The 12,859-nt window shown below is 51.3% G+C and overlaps 2 protein-coding genes across 4 annotated transcripts; one reads left to right on the forward strand and one right to left on the reverse strand.

Moving 5' to 3' along the window:
• Positions 1-266: 266 nt before the first annotated feature.
• S100A13 (S100 calcium binding protein A13) lies at positions 267-7,930 on the reverse strand. Of its 3 annotated transcripts, none has more exons than XM_079761423.1 (3): positions 7,797-7,930; positions 6,247-6,443; positions 267-468 (listed from the first exon to the last, which is right to left on the reverse strand). In XM_079761423.1, exons 2-3 carry the CDS (start codon positions 6,397-6,399, stop codon positions 316-318), a joined length of 306 nt encoding a protein of 101 aa, XP_079617549.1. In that variant the 5' UTR covers positions 6,400-6,443; positions 7,797-7,930; the 3' UTR covers positions 267-315. The 3 variants fall into 3 exon arrangements, with proteins under 3 accessions (XP_079617549.1, XP_079617548.1, XP_079617550.1); XM_079761422.1 differs by having other exon boundaries at positions 6,247-6,440; positions 7,797-7,925; XM_079761424.1 differs by lacking the exon at positions 7,797-7,930 and adding an exon at positions 6,581-6,600.
• Positions 7,931-8,662: 732 nt separating this feature from the next.
• Positions 8,663-12,370, forward strand: S100A1 (S100 calcium binding protein A1). The gene is made up of 3 exons (XM_079761425.1): positions 8,663-8,800; positions 10,782-10,934; positions 12,043-12,370. The coding sequence occupies exons 2-3, from the start codon at positions 10,794-10,796 to the stop codon at positions 12,184-12,186; spliced, it is 285 nt and encodes a 94-aa protein (XP_079617551.1). The 5' UTR covers positions 8,663-8,800; positions 10,782-10,793; the 3' UTR covers positions 12,187-12,370.
• The last annotated feature ends 489 nt before the right edge of the window (positions 12,371-12,859 follow it).

Raw genomic sequence — 12,859 nt, forward strand, 5'->3', positions numbered from 1 at the left:
AGGATATGAGTCACCTCACCTGCCCCAGAGATCTGTCTCTACCATTCATATATTCATCCACCGTTTACTATTTGTTGAGCAACCTAACCTGAGCACAAGACCTAGGTGCCAGATGCTACAGAATATTTGAAGATGAGCAACGTTCCCGGTCCTCAGAGAGCCCGTAATTTTGGACCCACCCTCAGGTCAGAGCAGAGCTTTCCCACCCCCTAGTCTCAAGAGAAGAAATCAGGGTGGGCGCGAATAAGAAACATCCGTGTGTTAAGGAGAAGGCTTTATTTGGGGGGAGTGGAGTTCTGCCTGGTCCTGCTCATCTTATCCCAGGCAGCCGGACTTCTTCTGAGTCTCCTTCTCCTTTCTGATCTCCTTGGCCAGCTCCCCAATCAGTCGCCAGTACTCATTGAACCGGAGCTCTGAGTCCCCATTCACATCCAAGCTCTTCATCTTCTCATCCAAGGAGCCCACATCCTAAGGAGACACCAAAGGGAAGGAGTGAGGTTAGAAACGATGGCTCTCGAGACAGGGAGAGAGGGAAGAACTGCTAGTTGCCATTCCCTTCCCTCAGGGAGTGTGAGGACCGGACCCATACCTTCGAGATGAGACCGCAGCCCCAAGACAGTATTGCCGTGGGGCCCAACTCCAAGGGAGAGGAGCACAGGGAGGCGGGGACTTGATTCACAGTGTTTGCTGGGGTGTAAATACTCCCGCCACCGCAGATTATGAACCACAGACACGTCGATGCACATAGAGCTGGGAAGAGATGCCCACAATGGGCCCTCACCTGCAGGTGTGGGTGGGTTCTGAACCAGCCCTGGGATTTGTCCAAGGGTACTCGGGGAGCCCCTGTAGGCACGGACCCACTCTGGTCATCCTCAAAGCCTCCTCAGGCCACCCTCCTCTTCCACAGAAAGCTGGAGACGTCCAGCACGTGGCTGCTCATTTGCATAAACCTGATGTCTTCCCATTTTTCCACTTGAGCCACCAGCCTGGTAGATTGGGGGGAATGGCAAAGACCCAAAGTGTTTTCCTTAGAGGGCCCTTGACTAGGTCTCTCATGACAAGCCTGGGATATCAAAGGATGCTGTAAGCTGGCCCATCATGATCAAAGGATTTGTTGCCAGATAAACAATCACAACCAGAGTGGGCTGCGTAACAACGCATCCATGTCAAACCAGAGAAGGGTGCCTCAGGCACAGATCAATGCTAAATATCTGGATCAATATTTGGATGAAGACAGAGAAGATTTGCCTGTTCAACAGATGGCACTAAGCTAATCCATATAAGAGCTACACAAGACTTTTTGAAAAGCTACAATCATGCTTAATTGTAGAATACTATAAGCATTGCCAATTGAAGGCAAAGATGCCCAGTGTAACACTGTATCGGGAGGGAGAGAAAACATACAATTAGTCAAGAGAAAGAAATAAAAGGCATAATAAGTATTGGGAAAGAAGAGGAAAATTCACTTCTAATTATCTCAGCAATTACATCATTGTAGACCTAGAAAAAAAAAACAAAAGAATGATAATAGCTAACATTTCCACAAGTGTAAGCACTTAATAGTGCTGACTGTTCCAAGCATTATGCTAACACATTACACTCTTTGGCTTCATTTAATCTTCGTAATCTGCTGGAATGAAAGGGTCCATGAGCACAGGGACCTTGTCCATCTTGTTTACCACTGTAATGCCAATGCCTGGAGAATGTCTGGCACAAAGCAGATGCCTGTTCACCATTGTAACCCAAAGCCTAGATCAGCATCAGGACAGGACAGAATATTGACTGAACAAATGCAAGACCAATCCAACCAAAAACACTATTATGAGTCCATTTCACAGACGAGAAATTAAGGCTCTGAAAGATTAAATAACTAACCAAGGATGACAGGCTAGAACCTGCGTTTGAACCTAGATTGTCTGACTCAGAGCTTATGTCCTTACCCACTATTCTGTATGTCTACCCTCACCCCCCAAAAAAAGACTATTAGAAATGATAAAGTATCTGATTATAATAGTAATACTCAAAAACCAATACCTTTTAGGTATATAAATGTTAACCAGTTAGAAACTATAATAAGACAGATCACATTAAAAATAGTAAAAAATAGCCCTCGCCGGTTTGGCTCAGTGGATAGAGCAACGGCCTGTAGACCAAAGGGTCCCAGGTTCAATTCCGGTCAAGGGCATGCACCTTGGTTGCAGGCTCCTCCCAGCCCAGGCCCTGGTCAGGCTCTGGCAAGTCAATGTGTTTCTCTCACATCAATGTTTCTCTCTGTCTTTCCCTCTTTCTTCCACTCTCCCTAAAAACCAATGGAAAAATATCATCGGATGATGATTAACAACAAAAAAAAATAAAGTAAAAAATAAAATAAAGCACTTAGCATAAATGTAGGAATCTATTTAGGTTTTGTGAAGAAAATGGAACTGAAGGATATATGCAACATTGTGGTTTATAAAACATATATATTCGGTCATTCAGATGACTGACCAAAATATAATTCTCATATATGCAGTTTGTGGTCTTCCTTCACAGTTCCTGACTCAGAACTCCCAAAACCTTGGGAATCTCCTAAGTGTAGAGAATGATCAAGGTGTCTTGTGTTGTGTTAATGAGGTTAGCCCAGACACATTGGAAACTGGACCTCAGAACATGCACTGAATATAAAAGAAGACTTGAATAAATATAAAAACATACCTTTCTTTAGAGAGAAAGGCTCAATGGTGTAAACATGTAAATGTTTCCTAAAATGTATTTGCATGATCCCAATTAACAATCTACAGGATTCTCTTTTTTTTATTTATTTTATAAATCCTCACCTGAGGATATGTTTACTGACTTTTTCAGAGAGGAAGGGAGAGAGAAATATCATCGATGGGTTGGTTGCCTCTCCTACTCACCCGACTGGAGATCTAACCTGCAACCCAGGTATGTGCCCTGACTAGGAATCGAACCCGAAACCTTTCCGCATACTGGCCGAAGCTCCAACCCACTGAGCCACACCAGCCAGGGCTACAGGGTCCTTTTTTACCATGATTAAGTGTTACTAAAATTCTTATTGAAAAATAAATATGTGAGACCCACCAGTAAAAATCTGCATAAGCCGAAACCGGTTTGGCTCAGTGGATAGAGCGTCGGCCTGCGGACTCAAGGGTCCCAGGTTCGATTCCGGTCAAGGGCATGTACCTTGGTTGCGGGCACATCCCCAGGTCGGAGTGTGCAAGAGGCAGCTGATTGATGTTTCTCTCTCATCGATGTTTCTAACTCTCTATCCCTCTCTCCTCCTCTCTGTAAAAAATCAATAAAATATATTTTTTAAAAATATGCATAATACGAGAGAACCAGCTCTCACTCTCTCTCTCTAAAAAATATCAATAAAAAACAGCCCAGCCTGCGTGGCTCAGTAGTTGAACATTCGTTAGGGTTTCGATTTCTGGTCTGGGTACAAGCCTGGTTTTCGGGCTTGATCCCCAGTAGAGGGCGTGCAAGAGGCAGCCAAATCATGGATGTAGGGGATTCTCATCATTGGTGTTTCTATCTCCCTCTTCCTTCCTCTCTAAATTCAATAAAAATATATTTTTAAAAAATAAGAAATAGCCGAAACCGGTTTGGCTCAGTGGATAGAGCGTCGGCCTGCGGACTGAAAGGTCCCAGGTTCGATTCCGGTCAAGGGCATGTACCTTGGTTGCGGGCACATCCCCAGTAGGGGGTGTGCAAGAGGCAGCTGATCGATGTTTCTCTCTCATCGATGTTTCTAACTCTCTATCCCTCTCTCTTCCTCACTGTAATAAATCAATAAAAAATATATTTAAAAAAATAATAAATAAATAAGATATTGTTGGTTAAGGATTTAAGAGAGAGAGAGAGAGAGAGAGAGAGAAAGCCTAACAGTAACTCTACAGGTTACTGTTAGGCATATTCTCTACCATTACCCCCTGCTTGGGGCTCTCACCCTCCCTTCGGTTTTCCTATTATTCTCATTTCAGGTTTTGCTAGACATGACACATATTTCAGTTTCCAGTAAACCGCCTCACCCACTTTCCAGTGGACTGCCTACACCTGGTTCGACTGGTTATTCTAAACTTTACAGGAGACATAAATATCCCGCTCCCCCTACTCTGCCCCACTGATAACCCTGGGTGCATAAGGGAGACAGCCAATCTATGTTTCTCTCTCCCTCCCTTCCTCCCTTCCTCTCTCTCTAAAATCAATAAACATAACCTCGGATGAGGATTAAAAAAAAAAAAAAGGCTCAGGAAAAACCTTTGACCTTCCCCCTAAATTCCTAAAAGAATTTAGATAAAGAACCTGCTCCATAAAGGAACTATCATGATAGATAACTATAGTTTAATATGAATTAGGTGTGATAGACAGGGAGGAACCTAGCAAAGCCCATTTGGTGAAAGTCCTCTCTGTGTCCCATTGTTAAAGATGGCCCAGCAAACATTATTTGCCAAACACTTGCTCTTCTGTCTCAATGTGAATTGCCCTCCTGCCCTTTCAAGTCCCAAATCACAATCCTCTCCCCCTGCTCCTTGCTCCAGAATGGCATATAACCCTCTACTCTTCTAGGGCCCCGCTTTCTTATGGAACCCCCATGTGTACACATGTATTAAATGTGGTTAGTTTCTCCTCTTAACCTATCTCATGTTAATTTGAGATAGACCAAGCTCCTGGGAGGGTCCAGTCCTGTGTGAGGGAATGCTAGCCAGAAGAACATTCATTTTTACTCCCCTACAGAGGAGCAAACTCAGAATGACAGGAGGTAGAGGACAGAGAACGGGAGGCTTAAAATGGAGACTTTGGAAGTGGTGCATTATTTGGGTAACGACAAAATCTGAAGCCTGAACAGAGGAGTGGAATGCTGAGATGCAAGAAGACAGAATCTTTGGAAGTGAGGCATTCTCAAGAAATGGAAAGAGCCAGGTGCTAGATGGGATGTCTCTGTGGATACTGAGGATAATGACAGTACCAGTGGTGAGAACAAAACAATAAGCAAGGAGCTGAAGAGATATAAGAAAAAGCAGGTGGTATATGAGCTTCCAAGGAGCTGGGCATCTTAGAAAGAAGAAAAAACGAAGATCCGGAAGCAGCGATGAAAAGCAAAGAGGTCACTCCTGCATTTCCAGGTCCAGAGGAAGCTGGATTTGGAAGAAAAACCACTCGCTGTGTGACAAGGCTACAGGAGATGCTGTGCTTTCAGGAGAGAATCTAAAGTTTCCTGTGAGAAGAGGAAGGGGAAAGTCTGGGAAGTCTAAGGCTGTAGGGGATTTTGCAAATGGCAGACCGTGAGTTTCAAAGACCAGTTTGCTTGTTTTCAAACACATCGTCACACACTTTTTAAAAATATATATATTTTATTGATTTTTTTACAGAGAGGAAGGGAGAAGGATAGAGAGTCAGAAACATCGATGAGAGAGAAACATCGATCAGCTGCCTCCTGCACACCCCCGACTGGGGATGTGCCCGGAATCAATATGCATGCCCTTGACCGGGATCGAACCTGGGATCCTTCAGTCCACAGGCCGACGCTCTATCCACTGAGCCAAACCAGGCAGGGCTAAACCCATCTTCACACACTTTTATGTGCCCGTGAATTTTCAGAAAGGATGCAAAAGAAACTGTTAGCAGCCTGGGGATGCTGTACCAACCCGGTGGGGATGACATTTAAATCCCTAGTCTGTCCAGCAAGGAAAGAAGGAACGATCTTGTCAGGCACATGATTGAGGGATTCCCAGGGAGGGTGGGCAGTAAGCACACGTCACTGAGAGTTTATGAGTACATGAATTGGGCTGTGGGTTTGTTGTTGTTGTTGTTGTGTGTGTTTTATAAACCCCTCCCCACAGCTGGGCCTCAGTTTCCATCATTGTTAAGTGAGGAGTGTGGACGTGTTTTCTCCTGGCCGCCCAGCTCTGATGGCCTATGGACCTCCTGGCAGGAGCTTTGGGTCCAGTCCTGTGTGAGGGAAATGAGGCCAGAGAGGCACAGAGCAGACACAAGAACCTTACAGCATCTTCTGATGGGAGCACAAAGCCCAATACCACGTCCCCTCACCCAGACACAGTGTTCCTAGTCACACACACACACACCAGGCCAGAACAGACAGGACCACTTGCACAAGCAGTCAACTACACCCTTCTCCACAACACACCTATGGTCACAGTATTGTGCCCAGCAATATCGTGTCACATATACAGTGTCCCACCGTCACTGTCTACCAAAACCTCAGGCCCAGAGACCCCTACCTACCTTGAGCAGGTGAGGGAATTGCTGAGTGGCCATTTCCTTAAATTCATTGATGTTGAGGCTGCCCTTCCGGCCCTCTCGCCTTGCAAAGGTGAAGAAGGCGGTGACCAACGTGTCAATGGCTGTCTCCACCTCAGTCAGTGGCTCTGCTGCCATTCGGACCCTGGGGGCTATGGCTGATGTCCTCTGGGGCTGACCTGCTGGGAGGGGAAGGAAAGGGAGAGTCAGGATAGGCCAGAGTGCCCCTGCCCTGGGGGGCCACCTCAAGTCTCTGTCTGGACAAGACATTATGGGGAAGGAGGGAGGAGACAGGGATGGAGCTTGGGCAGGGGAGTACCTCAGTGCAGGTGGGGGAAGGGGTACCCATTTCCAGAAACCCCTTCCTCTCTAGGTCTCAGTCCAGGGTCCTTTTGTTTTGTTTGTTTGTTTGTTTGTTTAAATATATTTTTATTGACTTCAAAGAGAAAGGGAGAGGGAGAGAAAGAGGAGAGAGAGAGAGAGAGAGAGAGAGAGAGAGAGAGAGAGAGAGAGAAACATCAATGGCAGAGAATCATTGATCAGCTGCCTTCTACATGCCCTCTATTGGGGATGGAGCCTGCAACCTGGGCTTGTGCCCAGATCAATATCCGAACCATGACCTCCTGGTTCACAGGTCAACACTCAACCACTGAGCCACCCCGGGGTCCTTTTGAAGTGCCTTTGCCTTAAGGACTGCTCTGTGGCGGTCCCTCCGCCTGAAGCCCCTGATCACAGCCCAATGCCTGCGGTCACAGCATCTCTGGGCTTCCAGGCTGAGGGGGAGCCCTGTCAGTCTCCAGACCCCTCTGTGGGGTTCAGTCCCAGGGCCCTTCTTGGAACCTCACCCAACCTCAAAGGGTCAGGAGGCTGTTTGTCTCCAAAGCTTGCCTGTTGCCCTGACCGGTTTGGCTCAGTGGATAGAGCGTAGGCCTGCGGACTGAAGGGTCCCAGATTCTATTCCGGTCAAGGGCATGTACCTTGGTTGTGGGCACATCCCCAGTGGGCAGTGTGCAGGAGGCAGCTGATCGATGTTTCTAACTCTCTATCCCTCCCCCTTCCTCTCTGTAAAAAATCAATAATATATATTAAAAAAAAAAAAAAAAAGCTTGCTTGTTTGTGAGGGGACCTGGGTCATCGCCCGCAGGCACGCAGTCTGCCCCTCCCCTCCCAGCAGCGCAGCCCGGGCGGCAGACGCCCCGGGCGCCCCTCCCCGCCTCCCAGCAGGGCCAGAGCACAGGACCCCCCCCCCTCCCGCCCCTGCTTCCGGGTGACAAGGGTCCTGGGTGGGCCTCTCCGACTGCTGCCACCCAGGAGGGGTTTCGTCCCGCACCCAGAGCCCAGGGGCAGGGAGGCTGGAGGGGACAGGCCCGCTCATCCTCTCTTTCAGCCCCCCTCTCCCTCCCGGGGCCTGGAGCTGCATTTCCCCAGGCCACCTCCAGAATCCCATCGGAGCGGCTCCGGGGGAGGGACCTGGGAACCCGGGGAGGAAAAAGGCCTCCTCGGGCTCCCTCCAGAGTTAGGGGGACACAACTCACCGGGGCAAGCCGCACAGATGGGGTGCAGCGCGCCGGAGCAGCGGAGCTGAGCTTTATACGCGCGCAGGCTGGGAGGCCGGCCGCTCCCACGCCCGGCGGCGACAAGTTTCCTGTTGATTCTGGAGAAAGGAGACGCCCACGGCTGCTGCCCCCTCCCGCCCCGCGCCGGCAATCGGCCCTGGAACCCGGCTTCTCCCCCACCCCCGCGCTAGCCCAGCCCACGCGCACACCCCCTTTTGGCTGGGGGGGCGGGGGGTGAGGAACTGCCTGGCCAGATCCCACTCAGCCTGCAGCCTATGGCCCTGTCCCTCCCGATTCGGGGGCCCTGTGTCCCACCACACCCCCACGTCTAATCAGGAGTGTGTATTGGGGGGAGAGGGGGTGACTGCAGATGGAAAGAACCAAGTGAGGGGAGCTCAGCACTGAGAGGCCCAATCTAAGAAGCACCCACCTCAGAATGAGGTCTCTCCAAGGACCCTGCAGCCCGAGATCCCCTCAAGAGACTCCCAGACTGAGACCCCATAAACAATGGGATCGGACTGAGACCCCATAGAGGAGACCCAGGTTGCCATCCCTCCGTGGAGTCTCGTGCTGAAACCCCTGGGGGAGCCTTCCAAGACTAAATTATTCAGTGGGCTCCTCCCCTTCCCTGCCTAGCTGGCCACAACCAGGTACTGGGGTGGGGTGGGGGGACGGAGGGGGGCGGCTCGGTGTCCTTCCCAGGACCTTTCCCGCTCCCCTTCCTCCTAGGCTCTGCTTTGGGGCCCAGCCTGGAAAAGAAGACATAGGGCAGCTTGTTCCAGCCCAGGAGACAGAGGGCGCCTCTGTCCACTCCTGGCCCCTTGCCCCACTGGGTGTCTATCTGTGAAGGGGTGGAGCCGATGGAGGGGGGTCAGTGGGGGAAGGAGGACTGAAGACAGGTCTCCCCACACAGCTCCAGCAGCCACAGTTGCAGCCTTGTCTGTCTGTCCAGAACCTGCTCCCACCTCAGGCCCAGGCTGACGGTGAGTATCCTGCCCCATCCAACCCTGGCCAGCTTGGGCCAAGGGACTTCGGTAGGACTCCAAGAGTTTGGGGACCACGGCATTGTGGTGCACGGAGGGTCTGGGAGGAGTTCGGATGATAGCAGTTTGGGAATTGGGGGAGTCAGGGTTTGAGAGGAGGCAAATGCAGGCCAGAGAGGTATCTGGGAACTAGGTGAGCGGGTGGGGCAGCCAGTGGGGAACCCAGCCACTGAGTTTCCAGGGGAGCAGGCCCTCTGACCAGGGAGCCCGCAAGGGCCCTCCCAAGGCTCCCTCCGTCTCCCAGCTGCTGGGGAGGGGACCCCACCCTGGGCTCACTTCCAGGGAGGTTAGAACAAGAGCAGATGGAACAGCTGCTCTGCCCGACCCCTGCAGCCTCCGCCTCTGCCACCCCGCCCAGCCGTGACCCAGGGAAGTCTGGAGGTGGCAGGGCATAGACGGTGAGATATCAGGGAGAGGGGGCGCGAGGGAACTACACCCACCCCAATTCTCCCTGCGTATAACCTCCCGTCTCCTCCTCTTTCTTGGCCCAGACCTCCAGACTCCTCTTCCCCCCTCCCCGCCCCCCGATTCTTTTCTCTTTGTTTTCCCAGGTGCCCCCTTCCTGTCAAGGTCCTCTCTGAACGGCCCCTACATTAAATGCCAGGCTGCTCTGCTCGCGCCAGAGCCCCAGGTGCCCCTCCTGGATGGGGCCTGTAACCGAGCCTCCAGCACTCCTCCCTCGCACGCCCCTTATCCCCTCCATCAGCCAGGCTTGGGTTCCATCTCCCCCACGTCTCTGTGACAACCGCTTCTCATGTCCAGAGTTCAGGTGACACTCACAAGGGCCCCATTGAAGAGCGGGGGTGTCATTTGATCAGGGCCTATTGTCCAGCCCCTCAGGCCTGGGGCAGGATGGGGACACCTGATCTGAGATACCTGAGCTGCCCCCTGAGGCTGCGAAGGGGCTGACTGTCCCAAGACCCAGGGAGAGAGACCCCTGGCTTGGCAATCTCCTCTCCGGACAGACCCCTTCATCTTTCTCCTCCTCTCTCCCAGCCCCTTAAACTCAGAGGAACTTATTCAGTTTTTTATCTCCCCCAGTACATACCAGTCCCCTCTGCCTGCTGCCACTGTCCCCACATCTACCAGGCTGGGCCTTGGGGTGGGAGTGGCCGGCAGCAGGGACAAAACCCCCGCACAGGTCTCCTCTCCTCTTCCCTGGAAGCTCTGGCTCCAGGGCAAAGGCTCAGACATTCCTCTCTCCCTTCCCACCACTACCCGACGGAAGGAGTAAGAGGAACCAAACTAGAGGTGATAGAGGCTCACCCCAGGGAGCCGAGGTGCCATGTTCAGGTCAGAACAGAGAAGAAAGACCAAAAGAGGCCCCCAGTCTGCTGACAGGAAGCTCAGAGGCAATGAGACCCTCTCCCCATGGACCTGGGGCCATCCACTCGGGCTGGCACCTTCTCCATCAGGTGTCCAGGGGCATCAGACTGACTCTTTGCCAGGGGTGGGCAGCAGAGTTGAATCTGTAGAGAGGAGCCCAGCCCACTACCCCCAACAGCAGAGCTTGGCTATGCTAGGCAGGCAATGTCCAGGGTAAAAATAGAGCCAGAGGAAGCCTGGCTGGGTCCTGTGACCACCCCTGCCTGCCTGCCTGCCTGCCTGCCTGCCACACCCTCCTCCGTGTCTGCCCAGGCAGCCGGAGACCTTGCAAAGTCCACTGCAGGCCTCTAGAGCCGCTCCCGCCACCCTGCCTCCATGCCCCAAACCCTGGCTCCCCCTGGCTGGTGTCTAGATTGAGGGACACAAAGAACGGTCTGGGCTTAGATCTGTTTGGGTTCCCCTGCATCATAAAATCCCAGGGAAAGGTACATTGTGACAGGGCTCTGGTCTCAAGGCCATTGGGGCTGTGGAACCAGGGTCAGGGTGAGGGCCTGCGCATGGTTCCCAGCTCACTTCCATGGTGGGGGGTGGGTAGGTGAGCTGCGCAATGGGTTCTGAGCTGGAGACGGCGATGGAGACTCTCATCAATGTGTTCCATGCCCACTCGGGCAAGGAGGGGGACAAGTACAAGCTGAACAAGAAGGAGCTGAAAGAGCTGCTGCAGACCGAACTCTCTGGCTTCCTGGACGTAAGCACAGGGCGGAATGGGGGAAGGGTGGGGGGACGGAGTGGGCATCTCCCTGCCATCTCCCCAGCCCAGCCCAGCCCAGCCCAGCTCATCCATCTCCTTCCTCTCCTGGTTCAAGTCAAAATGCCCTGATTCATCCATCACCTGTGCCAGGCCCTGTGTCAATACATCCAAACCAAGGCCCACAGTCTAGCAGGGAAAGACTGACCCTCAAAGTAAACCTTGAACACCAAGAAGCACACAGAGCCTTCGCAGAAGTGGCAGAAAATATTACGGGAGAATATTAACCTAGTTGAAGTGGCACCTGAGCCGTAGATTTCCAGTGGAAGATTACCAGGGTGAAGGTAGACATTTTAGGGGGAGGTGTCTGCATGAACAAAAGCGTGGCAGAAAGAACATGCAGCATGCTCAGTAGTTCTGACTGCAGCGAAGGATGCAGAAAAGTGGGCTAGCTCTGACCAGGTGGCTCAGGCGGTGAGAGCGTCATCCCCAAATGCCAAGGTTGAAGATTTGATCTTTGATCAGGGCGCGTAGGGGAAGCAACCAATAAACACATACGTAAGTGAAAGAACAAATCAATTTCTCTCTCTCTCTCTCTCTCTCTCTCTCTCTCTCAAATCAATTTTTTTTTAAAAAAAAAAGTAGGCTAAAGGAGAAGTAACAAGTGAAACAGCTTTGAGGTTTTATTAGACCTGGGTTCAAATTCTGCCACTGCCACTTTCTAGCTGGTGTGACTTTGGACACATTGTTTAACCACCAACGGTCAATTTGTTTCTTCTCTAGAATAAGAATAATGAAACCTACTTCACACTATTTGTGTGAGGATTACACTAGACAAGGCTCCTAAACTCCAGGTGTAGTGCTTATCCCACCGCAGGCACTCGACATGTAACATGTTATCACTCTGCCTTGTTGAGGAGCTTATTCTGTGGGCAACAGGAGACTCCAGGGGCAGTTTTGAGGAGGGCAGCAGAAGAGTCCCGTAATTAGATGTAGTTCCCCTCTTGCTCATCTACGTCTCCTTCTCCCCAGTCAACCACCCCCTTGCCTCTGACTCAGCCCTATATACATCTCTCTACAATTATCTCTCTATCTCCTCGATTTGCAGGCCCAGAAGGATGCGGATGCGGTGGACAAGGTGATGAAGGAGCTAGATGAGAACGGAGATGGGGAGGTGGACTTCCAGGAGTATGTGGTGCTGGTGGCTGCCCTCACGGTGGCCTGTAACAACTTCTTCTGGGAGAACAGTTGAGCAGACAGCCCCAGTGGGCAGCGCCCTTCCCCTCTGCACTGCCATACCTGTCCCTACACCCTGCTTTCCTTCCTCCCCTCCTCCCCCTCCCCATAGTCCCACCTTTGCCCACCCTCCAACAAGGGCGCAAGAGTAGTGGGCCAGACCTGCAACTCGTCTTTCATTAAAGGCTTCTCTCTCAACAGCTGCTGTCTGTCTCCTTTGGGCTCTGGACGTGGGTGGGGAAGTAAAGGTGCCTTGTTTGGGGTGGGATCTTATTTAGAGAGAGGCCACAGAACCATTACCTCTTCCTACGTGAGGGATTCTCAAGGCCCAGGAAGGTAGGGGTTCAAGGTTCCACCTGGAAGTGAATGAGATGTTAGCTTCTCGGCTATAAAAGCCAGAAAAAGAATTTCCCTTCAACCTTAAAAGAATATTTAGAGGATCTCCCATGTGCTAGACGCTGTGTAGGAACTGGGGATACAGCAGTGAATAAAACAAACACGATCCTTACCCTCACACAGATAAAGTCCAGTAAGGACGCCAGACCATTAAACACATACACAGAAATGCTAGGAAGGAAAACAAAAGGATCCTGATGGGCACATATGGGGGTTGAAGCGGGTGGAGGGTTGAAGATGTGTTCATTCATTCATTCATCAAACATTTGAAAATCCCGTATATGTCTGTATCA

Source organism: Cnephaeus nilssonii, assembly GCF_951640355.1.
Source record: "Cnephaeus nilssonii genome assembly, chromosome: 21".
In the NCBI taxonomy this organism is placed as follows: domain Eukaryota; kingdom Metazoa; phylum Chordata; class Mammalia; order Chiroptera; family Vespertilionidae; genus Cnephaeus; species Cnephaeus nilssonii.